This window comes from Diabrotica virgifera, chromosome 3 (assembly GCF_917563875.1).
Source record: "Diabrotica virgifera virgifera chromosome 3, PGI_DIABVI_V3a".
Taxonomy (NCBI): Eukaryota; Metazoa; Arthropoda; class Insecta; order Coleoptera; family Chrysomelidae; genus Diabrotica; species Diabrotica virgifera.
Window position 1 is genome coordinate 4563163 of NC_065445.1, and position 22707 is coordinate 4585869.

General features: G+C 33.1%; 1 protein-coding gene across 2 annotated transcripts in view; it reads right to left on the reverse strand.

Annotated features, from left to right (window-relative positions):
• Positions 1–4031: 4031 nt before the first annotated feature.
• LOC114326594 (uncharacterized) overlaps positions 4032–22707 on the reverse strand; it is a 363687-nt gene continuing 345011 nt past the window's right edge. The window contains exons 1-5 of one of the 2 annotated variants that reach the window (XM_028275008.2): positions 20750–20961; positions 12528–12783; positions 9939–10218; positions 8246–8360; positions 4032–4320 (exon numbers count right to left, since the gene is read on the reverse strand). In XM_028275008.2, coding sequence (XP_028130809.1) covers positions 4102–4320; positions 8246–8360; positions 9939–10218; positions 12528–12783; positions 20750–20794 — 915 coding nt within the window. In that variant the 5' untranslated portion in view covers positions 20795–20961 and the 3' untranslated portion in view covers positions 4032–4101. Of the gene's footprint in view, positions 4321–8245; positions 8361–9938; positions 10219–12527; positions 12784–20749; positions 20962–22707 lie in introns of those variants that run through there. The other variant, XM_050647767.1, reaches the window with a different exon arrangement.

Here is a 22707-nt window from a genome sequence, read left to right on the forward strand (position 1 = left end):
AAACTGCTTGAACTACTTCCTTGTTTGTTATTTTGATATCCATTGCTTGTTACTGTCTCCGTTAATAGTTCATGTGGTGAGACCGCTCCCGTCTGAAAAAAATTCTGATTCTGTTTCTTTGTGGATTCATATTCAAAATTGTCCCCTTTAAACAAATCTGAAGGGTGAAGTACGGAATTTTTGGGCAGAAATTGTTTCAGACGGGAGCGGTCTCACCACATCGACTATAACTACAACTGGGTTTCTGTCAAAATCTTCATTTAATAAACAGTCAAAGTACTTCTTCTATCTCTTTTTGACATACTTTTTGTAAATTACATAGTACTTTATTATTTTCATCTCAAACAAATCTAATATTTGTTTCTATCTCCCTCGTATCAAGTTGTTCGTATAGATTTGTATATGCTTCCGCTTTAGCTTTTGCTACAGCTTCTGTCGGTTCCTTTTAGACGGGCGTATAATTTTGAAGATCTGTGTCCACTCTATTTTTTTGCCATTGTTTATATAATTTTCTATTAGCTCTAATGATACTGACCACCTTTCTCCAAATGATGTTGACTTCATATTCCAGCAAATTTTTTCTACTATGGCCCTGAATAGACCTTCTTTCTCATTCTCATCTTTTACCACTGGATTTTTTGTGGTCCTCTCGGATATTTTGATTTAGTTTCGTTTTTTTACTTCGATGTTTAACACAAGCAACTTATGTTGTTGACTTGCTGTCTCACTAACTATTACCTTGCAATCCTTTTTTTCTTGACATGAAGTAAATCTATTTGAGGGTGATTTTGTCCACCATTGCATGTATTATGTTAGCATGAGGATGTGTTAGCAATCGCTACATCTAACGCTATTGCTAATTCAATCATATTATCCCCAGCTTATTATTAAAATTAGGATAGGGTTTATGGAATAGAAAGAATAGTTATTTAACCAACAAGTGTATTAATAAAGGCGATTAACAATTGAGATATTTTAACGCGTGAACGGAGCGAGCGCGTTAATGTTCGAGATTGTTAATCGCCATTTTAATTCACGAGTTCGTTACAAAACTTTTCCGTCGACCGTACTTTTCAGAAATAAAGATATCTTAGTTTAAATTTTTATTTACTTAACGATAAACAACAATTTTTTCAGCTTTCATTAACTTTATTTAAAGTTTAATTTTCATTAGTGGTAGTTTTATTATTGTAAACATTAATATTCGAAATAGTACAATTACTGAAATTAAAGGAAGGTATTGATAAATGGTTATTATCTGCTGTATAGCATTTTGACAAATTTATATTTAAGTCTTCTTGGACCTCTGTAAATTCTGTGATAGGAGAAGAAGCGGTGGTGCTGAAGGAAGTACTTTGACAAAGTTTAGTGGTATTTTGTCCCAAGAGTTTTTGCATATAATTATCTATATAACTCAATTGTTTTTGATTTCTTTGGTACATAACCTGTTCTTTTTTTCTTGATAAACATAATTAAATTATTATATTTAGATATATCAATGTTTGATTTTAAACTTAAGGTTGATTTTAGCATCGAATATTTGGGGCACAAACTTGCTATTAGTCCTTTTTCGGCAATGTTTGAAAAATATGTCAACAATATAGATTCTGAATATCGTATTATTTTTCTCTCGTCACACCATTCAGCGTATGTTTTTTCGTACAACACTTTCCTTTTGTCAGGCAGTAAACTTAAAGATATTTCATTTGCAGTTTCTGCCACTTCTGGTGGAGTTAAATTAAACTCTTCGTCAATATCCATCTTTTGATTTTTCAAATACACAGAATTTTAAACAATAAAGTAAATAATGACATACAATGACAGATAGTACTAACAGCGGCTACTTGATTTTAAATTTTTTAGTGGGAATATAAATAGGTATATGTTTGGTTGCCTACACCACAGGTCACTGCCAATCACAGAGCGTTTAATAATTTATGCCAACAATGTATGTTGCGTTGCCTATAATGAAATCGTTCATTAATAGAAAATCATTCATTAATAGGGGTCATTAATGAATGATTTTGAGGGTGTTAAAATTGATCATAAATGGACGGTCGACGGAAAAAAAGGTTTAAAAGTTAGGAGAATAATAATTATTGTCTGAGCTTTTCCAACCTTAAATGAGGCAACACGTACATCTGTTTGTCGCAATAAAAGTTGCCTATACACTGGTATTAATCTTAGAATATAAAATAAACTTATTATTTTATATTCTAAGGGCCGGTTGTTCGAACGCTAATCAACAATGATCATTATTAAATATTTAATTACTGTCACCAAAACTGTCAATGTCAACTTTGTTTGGGTTGCTGAAAACATAATTAATTACAATTATGAGATTTATTATTAATTATGTTAATAATTATTGTTATATTAATTGATTATAGTCTCAGAATTGTAATTAATTATGTTTTAACAATTGACATTGACAGTAATTAATTATTTGATAATGATCATTCTTGATTAGCGTTCGAACAACCGGCCCTAAGGTTTTAATAATTTAAATCAACCAAAATTTCAAAAACAAATAATTATTATTAGTGATGTTATATGAGTTTTTTATCCATACTCTGACTGATTTTTCTTATAACAATAAGTCTTTGTTTTCTTATATATTACGCAATTTTCAGACCCTTAGAGCTAAAACTTGGTTAAGGGTGTAGTATCTATATACTTTTAATTAACAATTGTTGAGTCTGTTAACAGAGGCACATAGAGGTTTGTAGTTTTCTTGTTGCTTTTTCATGATCTTCACCTACAGCCAACACGGCAGTATTATCAGAAAATTTAGCTTGTGATATGATCTAATTAAGAGATATCGCTAGTGTATAATAGATACAGGACTGGTCCTATTACACTACCTTGTGGTTCACCTGCATTGATTTCTTTTAATTCCGAATATGCTTGTTCTTGTTTAACCCTAAACATTATATCTAAAATATATGATTCCAATAATGTGTATTTACATAATTGGAAAAATCCTGCTGAATTATTTATATTCAAGCATTTAAGTCCTTCGTTTCATACTTTATCAAAAGCATTTGCCACGTCAAGGAAGACAGCGGAGCAAACTTTCTTTTCTTCTAGTGACCTCTCTATTACATCCGTTATTCTATGATCCTGGTCGATAGTTGAATGACTTTCTCGAAAACCAAATTGGTGTGATGAAACTAGAGCCTTAGTGTGCCTATATAAACGGTTTCACCCTTTGCAGCAATAGCTTCGAAATTACAGGTAGTAGGAAAATCGACCTGTACGATGATACTGTATTTGGTTGCTTTCCAGGTTTAAGGGTCATTATTACCTCTGCCAGGTATAACTTACTTTCCATATTTTGGAATACCTATATCTTAATCTGAACGAGGCATTTATAAGATATGTCAGCATTTCTATGTCTTTTCTAGGGAGTTGTTTTAAGATATGTACTTGACAACTGTTTTATTCACATATTCACTAGAATTTGCAGCATGTGTTGCCCTGAGTGCTCCAAGATCTCTTGTAAAGCCTTCTGAACTCTTATATCTATTAAAGTCTACACCGTAGACCTATAAAAATAACTAGTTATACAGTGATGAGTGTGCTAATGCAAGGTAAAATAACGCAAAAGATGGAAAACATAATACAATATGAAATAAAAAAAGAGATGAAACTAGTTGAGGTGGAAGTTATCGATATAAACGTATAAATTAACAATACATTACAAGGTTTCCCACCTTTAGACGTCTGTAACAGGAGTATTTTATAATATTCTCCTGTCCCAGTGATAGTTGTCATACTCCTCCGATACGTCTAAAGGTGGGAAACTACGTAATGTAATGTTAATACGTTTATATCGATAATTACCACCTCTACGACTTTCATCACTATTGATTTCACAACGCATTATGTTGTCCATCTTTTGCATTCTTTTTCCGGTTATTAGCGCGCTCACCACTGTATTGTGTCCCATGGGATATTATGTCTTCTCTTCTTCAAGAAGTTTTGTTTCTATGCGCATTTTAAAAGTCTCTAAATCAAACAAATCAAAGTTTCTTTCATTGATTTAATAATCAATACATACAGTACAACTATTTCTAACTTATAAACTTAGACAGTCTTTTACAAAGCAAACACTAGGGGAGGAATATACTTCAACGCCACGTTGATATAACTCTTTGGATCGTCCAACTCACCAACCAGTTGGTTTACTTTCTTTATGATCTCAGACCTGGGAGTGTCACGATGTTCCACGACTTTCTTTAAAACGTATTGCAATTGGTAGGCTGAAGTATGGGTAGATAGATCAGCCAGTTCCTTGAGTAGTTTTGGTGGGTAACCCTAAAATGTTTAGAATAAGTAATGAATGAAAGAGTTTGCATCATGTGATCAACAGAACAAATTATAGGTCTATTCGTGGAGCAAATCCTGAACTTACCTATAGGGAGCCTACGCATTATATAATTGAGCGTTCGATACGGTCGAATTTTTCCTTCTGAACAGCTAATGCGCATGCATTCTCCCTGTGGGTAAGTTCAGAATTTGTTCCGCGAATAAACCTTATATATTTTTATTTCAGTTCATTTTTATCACAATTTCCGATACATCAAAATTTCTACATAATGTTTCTAATATCTTCTTCTTATAATAGGCCTCTTGGCCTGTTCTTACCGATTTTGAGCTTGTATTTGTAGCTGTGATGTTGACTGCCAGCTATCTCGCCACTTTTTTAAAGGGCCTTGCCTGTTGGCTTCGAATCCCTGGCTATACGGGCTATTCTCTTGCTGTCCATTCTCGTCACATGCTGATTCCACTCTCGTCGTCTCTGTCTTCCCCACCGTACTATATCTTTTATGTTACAGAGATCTCTTATTCTGTCGTTCGGTATTCTGCCTCTCAGTGTTTTCCCAGTTATTGACCTCAGCGTTCTCATTTCTGATGTTCTCAGTATCCTCTTGGTTTCTGTTGTGTCACATCTTGTTTCTATCACGTACGTCATGATCGGTCTTACACATGATTTGTATATGCGTACTTTCCCTTCCAGCCTCATATCTTTGTTTCTCCAGATGACATCCCTCAGACATCCTGACACGTAATTGGCTTTATTTGCTTGCTTTCGGACGCTCTCTTTAACATCTCCATAACTACATATTTCGATTCCCAGATATTGGAATCTCGAAACTTGTTCAATTAGTTCGTTGTTAATTACTAATCTGCATCTTATGGGTTCCCTGGACACTACCAGGGATTTTGTCTTGGCTGTTGATATTTTCATGTTGTAGTTCTTCGCCACTGTATTGAAAGTTTGTGCCATTCGCTGTAGGTTATCCTTGTTATCGGAGATTAAGATTGCGTCGTCAGCGTAACAGAGGATTTTTATTTGTTTTTCCGCCATCTTATATCCTTTTCCAGCACCTTTAATGTTTTGTATGATTTTGTCCATGACTTAATTAAAAAGCAATGGGCTCAAGCTACCCTCTTGTCTGATTCCCGAGTTGATTTCTACTTCCGATGTTAGTTCATTCTCGACTTTTATTCTGGTTTTGTTTTTCGTATTAATGTCTTTAATTATCCTTATCATCTTGTTGGGCTAATTTTTCTCCTTTAGCAATCTTAGCACATCTTCCAATCTTACACAATCGAAGGCCTTAGTAGTCAGATCTATAAAGCACATAAATGCAGGTTTATTATATTCCAGTACTTTCTCAGTAATTTGTCTGGCTATGAATATGGCGTCTATTGTTGACCTATTTTTCCGAAAACCTTGTTGTTCCTCACTAATAATTGTGTATTCTCCATTTATTTTATTGGCAAGTATTTTTGTTGAGAGTTTAAGAGTTGTGCTCAACAAGGTGATGGTACGGTAGTTGCTAGGGTCTTTGCTGTTTCCTCTCTTGTGTATAGGTATTGTTATACTCATCCTCCACTGGTCTGGTACATATTATTTCGGTACGCTGGCTACATATTATTTCTTGAAAGAGGATCTCTATGTTTTCGATTAAGGTTTCTCCTCCGTATTTCAGGAGTTCGTTTGGTATCCCATCGGGTGCTGGTGCTTTTCTGTTTTTTAATTTACGTATGTTATTCCTTATTTCTTCTTTTGTGATTTCTAGTTCTGTGTCTATGTTGGATTTCTTCCTCTTCTTCAGGTACTATAGTATCTTCCTTATAGTTCTTCTATATAGGCGGTCCATTGTTCTGCTTCTATTTTATTTAAACTTCTATATTCGTTATTGGGTTTTTTCCTATTTTTTAGTATATTCCAAACTTTTCTTTGCGCCCCATATAAATCGTGTTCCATTTCTTTGGTAAAGCGTGTCCAATATTCTCTTTTTTATATTTCTTATCTTAGACTTGATGTAATTTCTTGTGTCTCTGTATTGTTGGTAATTGTTTGGTGTTTTGTTAGTGCAGTATTGTAGGTATGCTTTCCTCTTCTCATACGCTAGATCTCTTATTTCAGTATTGAACCAAGGCTTTGATATTCTAATTTCTACATTCTAAAAATCTAATATAATATCTACACTGGCTATATAAATTATTTTTGACTTCATCTCAGTTTTAATATGTCGGTTTCACCATATAGTATTATTAAGGCATCCTGCCAGTTTATTTGCTTTTTGTACTTCATTTCTCACTTCTTTGTCCAGGTCTACTTGGCTGGACAATGTACAAATTCCAAATTATTTTCTATCTATTACTTGTTCAATACTGATGCCATCAATTTCTATCTTACATCTGATTGATTCTTTACTTTTAATTTACTATTGTTTTAGTTTTCTGAGATGAAATTATTATATTGAATTCTTTTGCTTGATGGATTCGACCGTTACTTGATGGAAGTTCATTTTATCTAACAATAAAACACTGAAAACGTTTGTTTTCTATACTTCCACAAAATTTATTATAACTAAGTGACTACAGCTGTTTCGGCGAAGTGCCTTTCTCAAGTGATATAGTTTACAATGTGTTTGCCTTTTTAAGTCTTCAACTGAAGAGGTTGAGGAGTGGGGAGCTGTTTGTCTCGAGTTGGTCATTCAGAATTATATCTGTATTTTTCAGTTTATTAATTTCCATAGATTCTAAAAAAGATAGCTTAAGGCCTTTATTTTGAATATGTAGAATTTGAAACTCTTCATTGAAAGAATGATTATGATCTAGAAGGTGAAGTGCGTATGTAGAACTGTCTGTTTTTCTATTGTTGAATGCCCTTTTGTGTTCTGCTATCCGTTTGTCAAAAGTTCTGCCAGTTTGACCGATGTACGTTTTCGGACAGTCACCACAAGTTAGTTTGTACACACCACTCTGTAGTTGCTTTCTAAGAACAATAAAAGCCGAAATAGAAAGCAACTACAGAGTGGTGTGTACAAACTAACTTGTGGTGACTGTCCGAAAACGTACATCGGTCAAACTGGCAGAACTTTTGACAAACGGATAGCAGAACACAAAAGGGCATTCAACAATAGAAAAACAGACAGTTCTACATACGCACTTCACCTTCTAGATCATAATCATTCTTTCAATGAAGAGTTTCAAATTCTACATATTCAAAATAAAGGCCTTAAGCTATCTTTTTTAGAATCTATGGAAATTAATAAACTGAAAAATACAGATATAATTCTGAATGACCAACTCGAGACAAACAGCTCCCCACTCCTCAACCTCTTCAGTTGAAGACTTAAAAAGGCAAACACATTGTAAACTATATCACTTGAGAAAGGCACTTCGCCGAAACAGCTGTAGTCACTTAGTTATAATAAATTTTGTGGAAGTATAGAAAACAAACGTTTTCAGTGTTTTATTGTTAGAATTCTTTTGCTCTTATGTTAAATATGTGAACTAATTTTTGCACACTATCTTCATCTTGGACTATCAATATTGCCTCGTCTGCGTAACAGAGTATTTTTACTTATTTGTTTCCCATTCTATACCCTCTTCCTTTGTTGAGCTTTTGATGATGTTATCCATGATTAAATTGAAGAGCATAAGGCTCAATGAGTCTCCCTGTTTTATTCCGCTGCATATGTCAACAGGTTCTGTAAGTTGTCCATCTATTTTGACCTCCATTTTGTTGTTTTGGTAGTTTTCAATAGTTTTTATAATATCTAGGTGAACTTCTCTATTATACAGAAGGGTTACATCTTTGAGTCGTACTGTGTCAAATGCTTTCTTCAAGTCAATCCGATAGAAATGCTGGTAGTCTATTTTATTCTAATTATACGATAACTATAATTTTAGTTGATATTAGAAAGTAAGTCATACTCACGTGATATTTACTGAGCCCTTGACGTTTGGATTCTTTATTAAACGTGTCATATAAAGACAAAAGTGTAACATACGCCCTCGTTGGTGGCACCTGCTTTTGTCTTAATAGTTCGGACCTATAAACAAAAAATACATTGACTTATTTGTTCCTTTTATTATCACCATCACTATAATTAGCCTAAATCTCTTAACATGAAGATTATGATTACATTGACATTAGGATAATATAATACAGACACACTCTTACTACCTTTTTTTATACGATCGAGGTGGCAAATCTTCTAAAAAGACCCCAGATCATATGCTTTTAAAGATAACCTGGTGTGTGTTGGATTGAATGGAATGAAGGATCCATCGGCACTCAGTCCTCCCTCTTCGAATGATTCTTGCTGCCAGATATACAGTTGAGTCCGCGAGTCTTTACCCGTGCGTCATGATTTAAAGCATACGAAATAAGTCGGAAATCTATTTCACACAACAACAAGTGACAGAAAGTGGCTACTGTTCCGATTACGGGTTTTACTATAAAATTTGACGTTATCAAATAAATAGAATGTCAAATGTAAGTTTTACTTCAAAATTTTTGGCAGAATTGCAGCTACATTTGAATTACATTAATAAATTCTTTTAATATCATTAGTGATTATTAAATAAACAATTTATAAAAAATAACATTAAATATACAATGTTTTCAGTGTGTTGATGTAATAGGTTTTTTATTATTTATTTAAAAGTATTTTGCAATATGTTGAGTGTCAAAAATAAACAAAAGTAAGGATTTTACCCACTGATAAAATCAAAGTACAATTTTTAAAAGAGTTTTAAAGCAAATAATATTATATTTTATAACTAGGTACTAACTAATTAATTGTCATTTTATTCACTTTGACGGAAACCTAAACACAATCACTTCTTTACTGTGTGAATGACGTTAGCTTTGTATGTTTTAAATATTAATTGCCAAAATATAATTATTTACCTTAAAATTTGAAAGTCCAATATAAAATTAGTTGTGAAAACAACTGTTTGTGTATAATAAAGAAACTTCAAAACGCAAAAATTCGACAAAAACCGCAAAAAATTCAACTGACCGATAGCCCTAAAAAGTAAACAAAGCAGAAACGTCAAACAAATTGTGCTTAAAATATGAAAACATACCGAATCGTCTTTTTTTGTACCTATCTCTTTTCAATGCACTGAGTCTAGATGGTTCACAAAAATAACATGTGTTTTAACTTAATAACAAACGGCAGCTGGTTTGCCATGAGTTTCATGCGTGGAAGAGAATGATGCTAGATAAAAAGTATGTGTTTTATCTCGCCAGGTATTAATGACGCACGGGTAAAGACTCACGAACTCAACTGTACTCATAGCCCTCTGCCTACCAACATAAGTCCACCCAGTGCATGCTTCACAAAAGTAGCGGGTATTTCTCTCTCTCTCTTCTCTCTCTCTCTCTCTCTCTCTCTCTCTCTCTCTCTCTCTCTCTCTCTCTCTCGCTCTCTCTCTTTTACCTTTCCGGATTGTGTGCAAATTCTTCAGAGAAAAGATTATTGTGTTGTTTAACCTCTCAGGTAGACCCCATCCCTGCGTAGACCGCAAGCTATAGCAGAAACGTGATCGTAGTCCGCATACTATAGTGGCACCTACCTTTTGTCTTGCCTAATATAATATAATTTTAAACAATTACAAACCTAAAGTCCGAATCATCGTATTTCTTCAAAAATTGCTGAGATTCTTCATCGACATTATTTGGCACGTCAATTTCAACCTCGTCCACGATTTTGTAGGTGTCCAGGAAGTTTTTGCCCAAGTATTGGGCTATGAAATTTAGTTCAGCTTCACCGGTTGTGCCAGTATATATCTTTTTAGAACTTCTTTCTTTGCTTTCGAATAAGTCTTGTTTATACCTGTCAAAATAATTAACGCCACTTGGGCGCTTTAAACTGTCTACGTAGTCTCTATAGGATAAACCTAAAACAGAAAACGTAACAATGTTAATGTATAAGATAAAATCTAATTTTTAGTAAAATTTATTAAGCTATAGATAGATACTTTAGCATCTATTAGAGACATATTAAATTAAAAATTAGAATGCTTACAAAACAAACATTTGTATATAGTAGTAAAAATAGTTGGAGAGATAGAAGCGGATTTTGATCGTGATAAGTAATATGGAAAAACTATACGAGGATATGTTGAATTAGTTGTATACATGACTCCCCAACGGACGGAAACCAGAGTGGGGGACGAGTGTAGTTATAAAGGGTCAAAGTCGCGGTTTTTATTATTTTTTTTGTGACGCTCATGATCGAGATAGTGCAACAAAATTTGATAATAAGTAGGTCATGACGTAGTAAAATCTCCTGGGATGGAACGCTGCGTGGTCGACAAAGAGATGGAAATGGGGTGAATATAAAAATTATAAGGGTTTTTTTGTGACGTTCGTGATTGAGACAGTGCACCAATATTTAGGAATAAGTAGACCATGACATAACTAAGTAAAATCTCCAGAGGCTGAAACCAGAGTAGGGGACGAGAGTAGTTATAAAGGGTCAAAAACGCGGTTTTTATTATTTTTTTGTGACGCTCATGATCGAGATAGTAAACCAAAATTTGGGAGTAAGTAGATCATGACGTAACTAATCAAAATCTCCAGGGGCGGAAACCAGAGTTGGGGACGATAATAGGTTTAAGGGGTTAAAGTTGCAGTTTGTCTTATTTTTTTGTGACGCAGCACAACATTTGTCCCCCACGCAGCGTTCCGCCCCTGGAGATTTTACTTAGTTTTGTCATGATCTACTTATTCCCAAATTTTGGTGCACTATCTCGATCACGAACGTCACAAAAAATCCCTTATATTTTTATACTCGCCCCTGCCTACTACCCCTTTGTACCCCAAGCAACGTTCCGCCCCTAAAGATTTTGCTTAGTTACGTCATGACCTACTTATTCCCAAATTTTGGTGCACTTTAGGCCGGAAACAATGTGGAAATGATAATGTTTCTACACTATACCTAATCAAAAACTTTAATGTTACATGCACGACATTGTTTTTATTTATTTTGTCGTTTCATTATATTATATTCTTCTTAAAATGCCTTCTCCTCAATGGATGTTGGATACTACAATTACAAACTGTTGTCTGTCTTCAACTGTTCTTATAAGCTGTTCAAAATTTAACCCTGCTCATTGTCAGATGATTCTTAGTCACGATAGTCTTTTCCTTCATATGTCTCTCTTCCTCTCGATCTTTCCTTTCACTAATAGTTGAGCATATTGGTACTAATTGTTTCATGTGTCCAAGGTATGATGTTTTCCTAAATCTAGATCTAAAATCCTAATACATAGATGTCTGCACGGGCCGAAAAAAGTTGAAATTTATAAAAAGTAGAATTTATAAAAAAGTCATGTTTTGTTTTTTTTATCATCTTTAACATAATAAATTTCATATATTCGAGCATTCAACCATCTCCTATTTTACATATCAAATCATTTTTATCCCTTACAGATCGGCGAATTTCGTTGTTATATCGGATCTTTTATATCTACTAATACAAATACAAAATATGTACTGAGAAATGCGATTCTCGATATGATTACCGCCATTACCGGTACTCAAATACAAAAGTAATCATAGTAATCAAAGTATCCTACTAATACTAATACAAAATAATATGTACATACTGAGAAATGCGATTCTCGATATGATTACCGGTACTCAAATACAAAAGTAATCAAAGTAACGAATACTGTAAATGATTACTTTATCAAAAGTAACGACTTGTAACGAATACTCGAAAGTAACTATAATCAACATCACTACTCTGGTGACGAGATAATATAGCAGGAGGCCTTAAAGTTATGCGGGTGGTGAATTGAAAGCATTGGATGGATATTACCCAAGACAGAGAGGAATGAAGGCATGTAGTCGAGTCGGCTAAAACCCATGTAGGGTTGTAACGACTCGAAGTAAATAAGTAAGTCTAAAGGATCGTTTAAACACAGCGATAAATCAAACAACTTATCAAGGTCAATCGAGTTGTTGCAACTTATCATTGTGTGTAAACGGTGCATCGCACAACTTATCAAAGTTGGAGTTGGGTTGAAGGTGGTATCGCATTGAATCGCAGCGTCTAAACAGCGTTTCAACTTGTCATCACAACTAGTTGCTGTGACTTGTCGTTGTGTTTAAACGACGCTTAATAGATCATCCATTAGGTCGTAGCTCTCTGGCATAAGAAGCAAAACTAAATTTTAATACAGCGACAGTTTTCAAATACCTTTTTGAAGTGACTGGTAGTAAGTATCAGGCCCGGGAGGCTTAAGAGGCGCATACACTCCAGGCCTGTGGTACTGCGTTGGTTTTATCGTTGAAGTAGTAGTTGGTCCATTCGGTGGACTCGTGGAAGGTCTCAGATCATACTTCATCATTTCCGTTAAGTACGCTAAAATTTGCATCGACGGTGGTATATAAGACTCCAGCAGCAAAGCCGTTTCTTCTACTCTTGGAGGTGCTCCAATCTCGGAAAGGCATGTCTGCAAAATACATACATTTTAAACAATTATTTCAAAATTGGAAAGTTCTTTTGACCTTTGTTCTTTCTTTATATGTTACCCTTGTAATAGCCTAACGTCATCAGAAAAGAAGATCTGCTACATCTGATCGAACAAAAGAGGATAGAAAATGAAATAAAGTCCTGAAAGTGGAGTTGGATCAGTCACACAATCCGAAAAAATAGCTCCAGTATTGCAAAGACTGCCCTAGAATGAAACTCTCAAGAAAAAAGAAAAATAGTTCGCCCAGCACAAACTTGGAAAAGATCCATTAGGGATGAGATAAGAGGTCAAAAAGTCTTGGAATGCGGTGAAGGTATTAGCGCAAAATAGAACTAGATGGCTCGTTTTCACTGAAGCTCTATGCTCCACTTAGGAGTTCAAGAACCTTATATACCCTTATCATAGATTTTCCTTTTATAATTACTTGAAGTACCTATTTAGTATGAACATGAAGTCTTAAAAGTGGAAGAAAAGCTAAAACACTTGGCTGCAGAAGTAAATAAATTCAAATTTGATATTATAGCCTTACAGGGAACTAGGACAAACTGGAACTGAAATAGAAAATCAAAAATGAACTTTACCGCGCTGAGCAGATGGGACGTGAATTATAAATTGTAAAATTCCCTCATCTTCCTTAGTCTCAGCATCCGTTATGGCTTGCAAATTGTAGAAGCCTCGGAGGTGTAACCAGAGAAGGTTCCCATTGTTTTCGGTCTCATGGGATGTAGAATAACATTATGTTGTTTTACATGCCATTAGATTGAAAACTTAGTCTTTTGAAATAGAAAACTATATTTTTTTAATAGTGGGGAAAAATAGAATGTTGAGAACATGTTTTCTAATAAACAAAAAGTTAAAGGAGTTAATTGTTGAGCTTAGGGCAATTTCAGGTGTATTTCAAAAGATAAAAGAAAACTTGTGAACATATACGCACTATCAGAAGAAAATATCTAGTGCAGAAATCAAAGTAATTTTACGGTGATTTGGATAAAGTATATGAGAAGATACCTAAATACGATCTGAAAGTACTACTAGGGGACGCAAACGCAAAAATTGGCAGGGATGAAATCTATACACCTACGATAGGTAAATACAGTTTGCACCAGAGGACAAATAATAATAGCCACTTGCTTATAGACTTTGCCAAAGAAAATAATCTGATTATTAAGAGCACTTATTATTGCTTTCAGCACAAAGATATTCATAAAGACACATGGAAATCTTCAAATCAACCAGATATTGACCATATACCTACTTATTGAAAATGATAAAGAAAAGTGAAGGATGATAAAGAAAAGATCTGAGATGGATTTTTGGAGAAGGTCAGCAAGAAGATCTAGACTAGAACACATAAGAAACGATGACATTAGACAACAAATGGAAATAGAAAGAACAACCCTAGGTAACAGCAAAAGACAACAGCTAGTATGGTACGGACACGTAAGACGAATGGAGGAAAGAAGAATCCCCAAAAGAGTGTTAGAATGAACCCCCACAGAAAAACGCAAACGAGGAAGACCAGCAACTACATGGATAAAGGGCATCTCCAAGGCGATGTCGGAAAGAAACTTAAGAGAAGAAGAATGCCACAATAGAAAGGAGTGGCGATTATGAACGGAAAGGCGTAGAACGCTATAAAACCCATATAATGTATTATTGTGTATCATTTTATCAATCAAAGATAGAATAAAAACTTTATTTTTTAATATAACGCGGGCACATAAATTTGATACACCCTGTATATTGATTTGTAACTATTTATTATAAGTTAGTTTTTAAGCAGTGGGTTTATCCTTAATGAGTTTTTTCCTGAAGAATTAAAGACATTAGTAAATAAAGTGATGTGAATAGACAATTTGTTTCGGGATTATAATTTTAAAACGGTTGCTTTGTTACGAGCGAGGCCAAAAGCCACAGGTAATTATTATATTTAGAAAAATAATGTAGAGAAAGTTGGAATTTTAAGTCTCTTTGTTTAAGCCCCAAGTAAATTTGTAGAATTCCCGAAAAGTAATTATCATGAGTAGAAGTATTTGTTTGGAAGGATGCGTGGGTTTTTCGAATGAAAAAGGAGGAGTGGAGAGAGAGAAATGTTTCTGATTGGCTTAGCAATTTGGAATGGGGATGAGAGAAGGTTGAATGTTCAGATAGTTTGGAAAAGGGGATTATTAGGTAACCGGCATCGGAGAAGAGCAGTCAAAGTTTTCGTGAACAGTTCAGAAGCAAGTACCAGTGGTTGTTAGATAGTGAAGAGTGTAGCTGAAAAGTGGAACGAGAGAGAGATCAAATTGAGAAGGAATACCTCTTTGATTCTGTAAAGTCCAAGGGAGAGAATATTATTGTGAGAAAGAGAGGAGAGAATTTTGGAGTTTTTTTAACGAGTACTGGTTAAAAGAGGCCTGGCTCGTGTTTTGGAGAATTAGTTGCTGGTATTCTGCTGGATTGATGCTGAGAACGGAGAGGGCTTTGATTGGTAGCCTAACATAATCAACAAGAAAGAGCTGTTTGGGTCAAGAGGAGACATCATTGTGTGTGAATTAAAAGGTCAGTCAATCATTTATGTGATAGATTTTCTTTATGTTCAGAAGTTAATTATTTTTAGTAAAAGCATATGAGCTAAGATTCCAATATTTCAAAAATTTAATAGGAAGTATAAGTAGTTTTGCGAATACCTAAATTTGTTTGTTTAGTTTGTTTTATCAATGTTATCAAGAACAAACCGATAAATATTTGTTGAATTAAAATTAATTTATGTGGTAAGAGTTTCATTGAGACAGTTATCCCCACAGGATTTAATTGATAAATTTTCAGAGTATTGCTTTTGATAATAAAAGATATTTGTATGCTTTGTGTGCTTATTTATGGTATTTCTATTTATTTCTTTTTCCTATTTTATCCCGATAAGGATCAACTAAGATATACTGAAACCACGAGAAAGGATAAGTATAACCTAAGATAATTCAGTTATTTTTTGTATGATAAAAAGGCACCCTGAGATTTTTCTTAATTTTTATGTATGATTTGCGACAATTGACTAATTAATTAAATAAATACTAATTATTATAAAAGTAAGAGAAAGCAGATCATAACAGTATATTATAAAGAAAAGTGTATTACTAACATAAGGGCATAGAGAGGGTCAGATGCAGACTCTGACCACTTTATGATAGGAGCGAGGATAAAACGGAGCTTATCAGTTCTGAAGCATTCAACGAGGAGATGGAGAAAACCAAAATAGAAAAAAGGTATCCAGAAATTATAGAAGATAATAAAAAAATAATGGAACAACGACATAGCAGACATATTACAAAATAAGGAATTAAGCATAAATTTTGGCAAGAAGCAATAAAAATGACGAAGAAAGGAAAATAATAGAGAAAATTCATCAAAAGCTAGAAGAACCTCCCTCAACACTTAAACGGTAGAAGAGGAACGATTATGTATATGTATGTATGTAACGAAAACATATAAAATTTGAACTTCAAATAAGGACTTTTCAATTTTGAAATTGTGTCTCATTACTAGAGAGCGGAATATATGCAAAGTGCATATAGATGCATATATTGCATATTTTCAGACAACAAACACAACATTGCATATTTAAGCTAAACACGATTTATTTTGCATATTTTAAAAATAAATTATATAAAAGTTTAAAATTTTCCTCTCTTAGTTGAAATTTTATAACTTCGATATGAACGAGCTCGTTATTTATCTATCTATCGCTCATCTGGACTTTCCCATTACTACCTGAATTTAACAATTATGGGTGTTCCCAGAAAAATATTATTTTATTAGCGTAGCAAGTCGTAGGTACCTACCTGCTTTTAAGGATCTAATAATTATTTTGTCAGTTTCCGGCCAACATTTGTTTAAAGTAAACGTTGTATCGTATTTAGTGTTTTTGAAGTGATTGGTATATATTAAATTTAAATATGTCTACCACTCAAAAAAGTGCTTGGATAAAGTGTTTTCCCGAGTTAAAGCTAAGTGGAGACAAAGTATTTTGCAAGGCCTGTTCCAAAATCGTAAGTTACATTCATTTTCACATTTCATTTTTTAAATGAGGAACTGACAAACAAAAGCATCATGTCCCACAAAAGAAATTTTTCTGGAAAGAGTGTTTTTATTCGACAAATTCGCTTTTACTTCTATAAAGACGGACATAGAGAGAAGCATCAAAATACAAAAATCCATCAAATTGTAGACAATTCCGCTTTTGTTCTTCAGCTTAAGTAACGTACTTTGTTCTTTAAGTAACGTACAAATTGCTAAAGAACTTTGTTCATAAAAGTTAATTTTAGTTTTTTACCAGATCTAATAGTCATTAGACCAAAGGAATTTACAATTAAGTGATTCGGTTAATCTTGTTAACACTTTTTCTGCTCATTGTCAAAAAATTCCCGGAACTACAGGGATTACAATTAGAAATAAATTAAAAAATGTTTTAGAAAAAAATGAGGGCTTCGATTGTTTGAGGAAAGTTGTACGTATTTTTGAAGGCAACTTTTCTGAAGATCTTACGACTTAATATATTGTTTTATTTTTGAGTATTTTTAATATGCATTTGCATATTTAGACAAATTAGAAAAAATACCTGCATATTTGTAGTAAAAGTAATGCATATATATGCGCATATTTTGGTAATGTTGTGTCGCATATATTCCGCTCTCTACTCATTACTAATCGTATTGAAAAAGTGAGCTTAATATTATTTGCCGCGAGGATAAATTATGTTGTTATTAGCTTATTCAGTTGATTATATACATATATATCGGATTAAAAAACATAAGATGCAAAAGTATGCTTTTGTGTCAGTAAATTTTCTGATCACAATCTTCTTTCGGTTTTCATCATAAAATTTCTCCTTTTTTCAAAGTAAAGGATTGGTTGAGGTTAGAGACGTCCATAGTAACATAACTTATAAAAAATATGTTAGCCGCGACATTAATATACAGACATAGTATCAACGACATAAATATCAAAACAGCAGTAATATGTAAATGAGGGATCAATGGACTACTAAATGGCGAACTAAGGAATGGAATTTATTCATATTTGCTAAAAAATCTTGGCAGTGGAATTTTGGTAGCTCTGTTTAGTTTTCTTGCTAAATAAAAATAAAAAAAATTAAATTAAACGAAGGCACACTGAAATGCATAAAAGAGAAAAAAGAACTTCATATAAAATACCTAAAGACTATGAAGACTTAAAACTATGCAGGATAAAAATGAAGAAGTAAAAGGAGAGGTGGCAAACGAAAAAATGAAAGATGGGAAAAACATGAACAGAGATAGAACAGCACATAAGAGGAACAGGAAATACAGAGTCATGGCGTATCTTCGTCGCTCCAAAGCAATAAAACTGAGAAAATCAAGATCCGAAGAATAAAAAATAAACGAATGGCAAAAATACTAAAATTGCTAACCAAAAACCAACAAAAATAGACGGAAAATAAAGCTATGGAATGGAAATAAACCTAAAAAAATTAACAACGGAGAATAGAGAAATAAAACAGCTGAAAATAGACGAAGGTAAACAAGTCAGAGGAACAGACAAGCACAAGTATTTAGATTTCATATTATCAAACAAAGGAACAACTGAAGAAGATAAAAATAAAAAAATATGGAAAAAATATTTTTAAGAAACGCTTTTCTTTAGTTACGAGTGACTTAAATTAAACATATTATAAAAAAATCAACTAAAAAGCAAAAAATAAAAAAAATTGAGAACATCTAACACATTCGTCAAAGAAAAGCGTGGCGCGTCTTCATCGAATAAACGGTTTTCGCTCGACGCTTTTCTTTAACGAATGTGTTAGATTTTTTCAATTTTTTGCTTTTTGGTTGATTTTTTTATATGTTTAATTTTAGTCACTCGTAACTAAAGAAAAGCGTTTCTTAAAAATATTTTTTTTTTAATTTTTTTATTTCTTACTTTTTAGTCTTACACTTTTCAAACATTAAAATATATCGTCATGTTTATTAAAATATGTACATGATGTACAAACATGAAAAGTAGTCGGAATCGGCAAAAAATTTAAAACTTTATTGTTTATTTATGAAGCAAAACGTAAAAAGTGAAATTATGTATAGTTCATATAATTAGCTACAATCTGTAAAAGTTTCAAGTTTCTTCATTGTAAAAAACAAGAGAATTTAAGCATTTTCTGTTAAAATCGTTTTTTTTTATTTCAACAATTAATAAACAAAAAAATTTTTATTGACTATTCGTGTATTGTTCCCTCGAATGCATATGTCTGCAAATTTTTAGTCATTTGCATTAAAGAAAAGGCAGTCAAATTAACGTCCAAAGATTTGAGCCAAGCGATTAAACTAAAGAATAGTATATTAAGTATGGAGAACGGTAAGGGTTTTATACCGATCGAAGACAATTGTTTGGAGGAGGAGCGGAGCGACGACTCCAATAATTATTGTCTGAGATTGGTTACCCTTAACGTTCGACATGCTTATAACGTTTTTTGCACGATTGATACCATTATAAATTATAAAATTAAACATTTTCGTCATATTGACTAGTTTCATTCATTTTATCAAGATAGATACTTTGGTTGTTAGGTAGTAACTAGGGTGCATAACAACAACGGAGAATTGAGTTTTTATTTAGTTGTCAATAATTTTAAGTACAATTTTGATTATTATAAATTAAAATATGAGCGAAAGTGAATTTGAAGAAGTTGAACGGGCTTGGGAAGAAGGGTGTTCCGCAATTATTCCCGAAAAATCCAAAATCCGTTATCAAAATACCTACCAAAGTTTTAAAAAATGGTGCGAAGGCAAGAATTTAAGAATCGAAGAAAAGACTCTATTGGCATATTTCGTTCAAAGACATATGCAGTTGAAAGCTCCTGGAAGCCTCTGGGCAGAATATTCAATGATTAAATCCACCGTTTTTCTTTATGATGGCATTGATATTTCCAAGTTTTCAACTTTGATCGCGTATTTGAAGAGAAAAAATGTTGGCTATAAGCCTAAGAAAGCGAGCATTTTTACATGGGAGCAATTTGAAAAATTTCTGATGGAAGCACCGGATGAAGAATTTGTAGTTCACAAATAATTTAACAAATTGTACCATAAGTTTCAATATTAATAAATAATTCGTTAGTTTTCTTTATTCTTTCAAAAAATAAATTAAAATTAAGAGATTTTTTAATTACTTACCGTCGAGTTGGAGTACTTACCGTCAAGTTGGATTACTTACCGTCGAGTTGCTAGTAAATGTCACCTACTGACGTAAAATCTGTCACGGTAAACAGTCAAAAATGATCAATCGTGCAAAAAAGCGTTTAATTAATTAATACGACAAAACGAATTCTAATGTTAATATTGTAGCACAAAACGTCTCTACCGGTGGTTTTTCTAAGACTACGATAAAAGCACGAATTTTTTGGATTCGAGTTTTGGTTGAAGTTTTGTTTCGTATCGTATTGAAATTTGACACGAATAAACGCCGATTTATATATAAACAAATATATTATGAGCGTTCAAAATTTGAAACTTCATTGTTTATTTATGAAGCATAACGTAAACAATTAACGTAAAAAGTGAAATTATGTATAGTTCATATCATGAGCTACAATCCGTAAGAGTTTCAAGTTTCTACATTGTAAAAAACAAGAGAATTTAAGCATTTTCCATTAAAATCGTTATTTTTTTATTTAAACAATTAATAAACATAAAAAAAAATTTATTGGTATACGGCACTTAAAGAAGAAGAACAGCTACAAGAATTCTTTAAGCAGGATATAGATACATCGGTTGATAAAACAATGGGATACGATCATTAATTTTAGTGGTACTTATTTGTAAGATCTACAAAAATTTGGACCAAAGATGGGTTTCAATTGAACAAGCCTCGTATATACAACACACATATTATTTTAATTGAATTTACTAATAAGATCTTTAAAAGAGTATTTACTTACGTTTACCAATCCAAAGAGTACCAAAACCCGAACCAACACAAACATTTCACCGGCAAAACAACTCCTTTCGAACAACTTATTCAAATGACTGAAGGAAGAACAATAAGGTGGAAGAACCACCGTGAAGCCACAATTGTCTTGTTGAAAACGATACGGCAGCCAAACCAGTCTTCAGCGATGAAAACGACCAAAATAAAAGGCTTCGCCGTGAATAACTGTAGATCTTCAAGTATGGTGCGACACAGAGGCCTAGTCTTCGATGGTCTTCGACGGTACTACTTATTTTCACTTTTTTCTTTTGTGATCTAGCATGAAGGTAACTAGAACGTGGTCTAGTTTGGATTTAATGCATATATGGGAATATTTTTCTTTTTATTGTTTCGAATGTTGAATTTACTAGAACACGTTTGGTTGACATTAATACTAAATACCTATACGAGCCCCTGACTATGTCAGTTGGACCAAGTTAGATTAAAAAGAAAATTCAATTTTAGAGAACAAAAACCTTATCATATACAGGGAAAGAACGAAGAATAGAAAGTTTCGAATATATCAGCAATCGAACTCTGAAGATGTTCATGAATGTGGAAAATACGTTGAGCCGAAGTGAAGAATACCAATACCTTGTTATATTTTATACCCAAAACATATTGAGAATAAACAACCCTTTTTTCTAAACAAACCCTAATACAAAAATACTTGGCCAAACACGCAAGGCCAACAATCAAGAATATACTTTCTTTCTTTGAGTACTGTGTCCAAATTTTATGTATGGGTAGCTTCCATGATAATTTGCCAATATTGTTCTCGATCTTGCGCGGAATGTAATACATAGTTGATCTGCTGATAAGCCAGCCCATTGACGAAGGTTTCGTAGCCATGGAGATTTCTTCCTACCAATTCCTCTTTTTCCGTCGATCTTTCCGTTGACTATTAACTGCAGTATCCAGTATCTGCTGCCTCATTATATGCCCCAGATATTTTAAGTTTTCTCTTTTTTATCATCTTCGTCAAGTCACCTACGTCTTGACCTATTTTGTTTAAGACTTCTATGTTTGAAATGCCATTTTGAACTTGAACATTCTACGATATGATCACATCTTGAGGGCTTCTAATTTTGTTCATAATATTAACCTTCATGATCTAGGTTTCACATCCAAATAGCAATACAGGATGCACATACTTAACATTTTAGGAAATTGACTCTTAGTTGTAAATTCAGCTGATAATTTCACAGTATAGATCTAAGTTTCATAAATGCTCCTTTCTCTATACACTTCTAATTTTTTCTTCAGGATTTATTGTCTCGTTTATCCAACTTCCTAGGTATATAAAATGGTTAACTTTTGTAGTTGGACAAGTTCTTGTTTACTAACCATAAGTAACTTTGTTTTTGATGTAGGTATTTATGCTCAGTCCGTTATTGGAGCATTCTTTAGTAACTTGATCTATAAACAGCTTACCATGTTGCACTCTATCAAATGCCTATTTAAAATCTATAAATCGGCGATGCGATACATTTATTTTAGTCCTTAATGCTAAAAATAAAACAAAAAATAAAAACAACCTCATGTAGGATATATAGAGTAGATAAAATTCTTTTATCTACTCTATGTCATATTATGTATAAGTTTTTAGTTTGTGAAAACTGTCATTATAGATAGCAGTGCGTGAAGGATTTAAAGTGTGCATGAAGTAACAATGTATTTTAAATGGGGTTTACTTTTTCGAACTGTTTTTGGCACACTTTCATATAATCAAATATCCTTAACTTCCGCGTTGTCAGGGTGATGACATGTGAGCAATAAATTACAACAAAAGTTTTGACAGTTTTGTGGTTTGAAAGAAGTTAGAATTTTTAAATGTTAAAGTTCTAAAAATTGTAGAATAGAAATGAATTAGAGTGACGAAGAGTTACAGTTTTTTATTTGTTTATCGTAGATAAAATTAACCGTGCG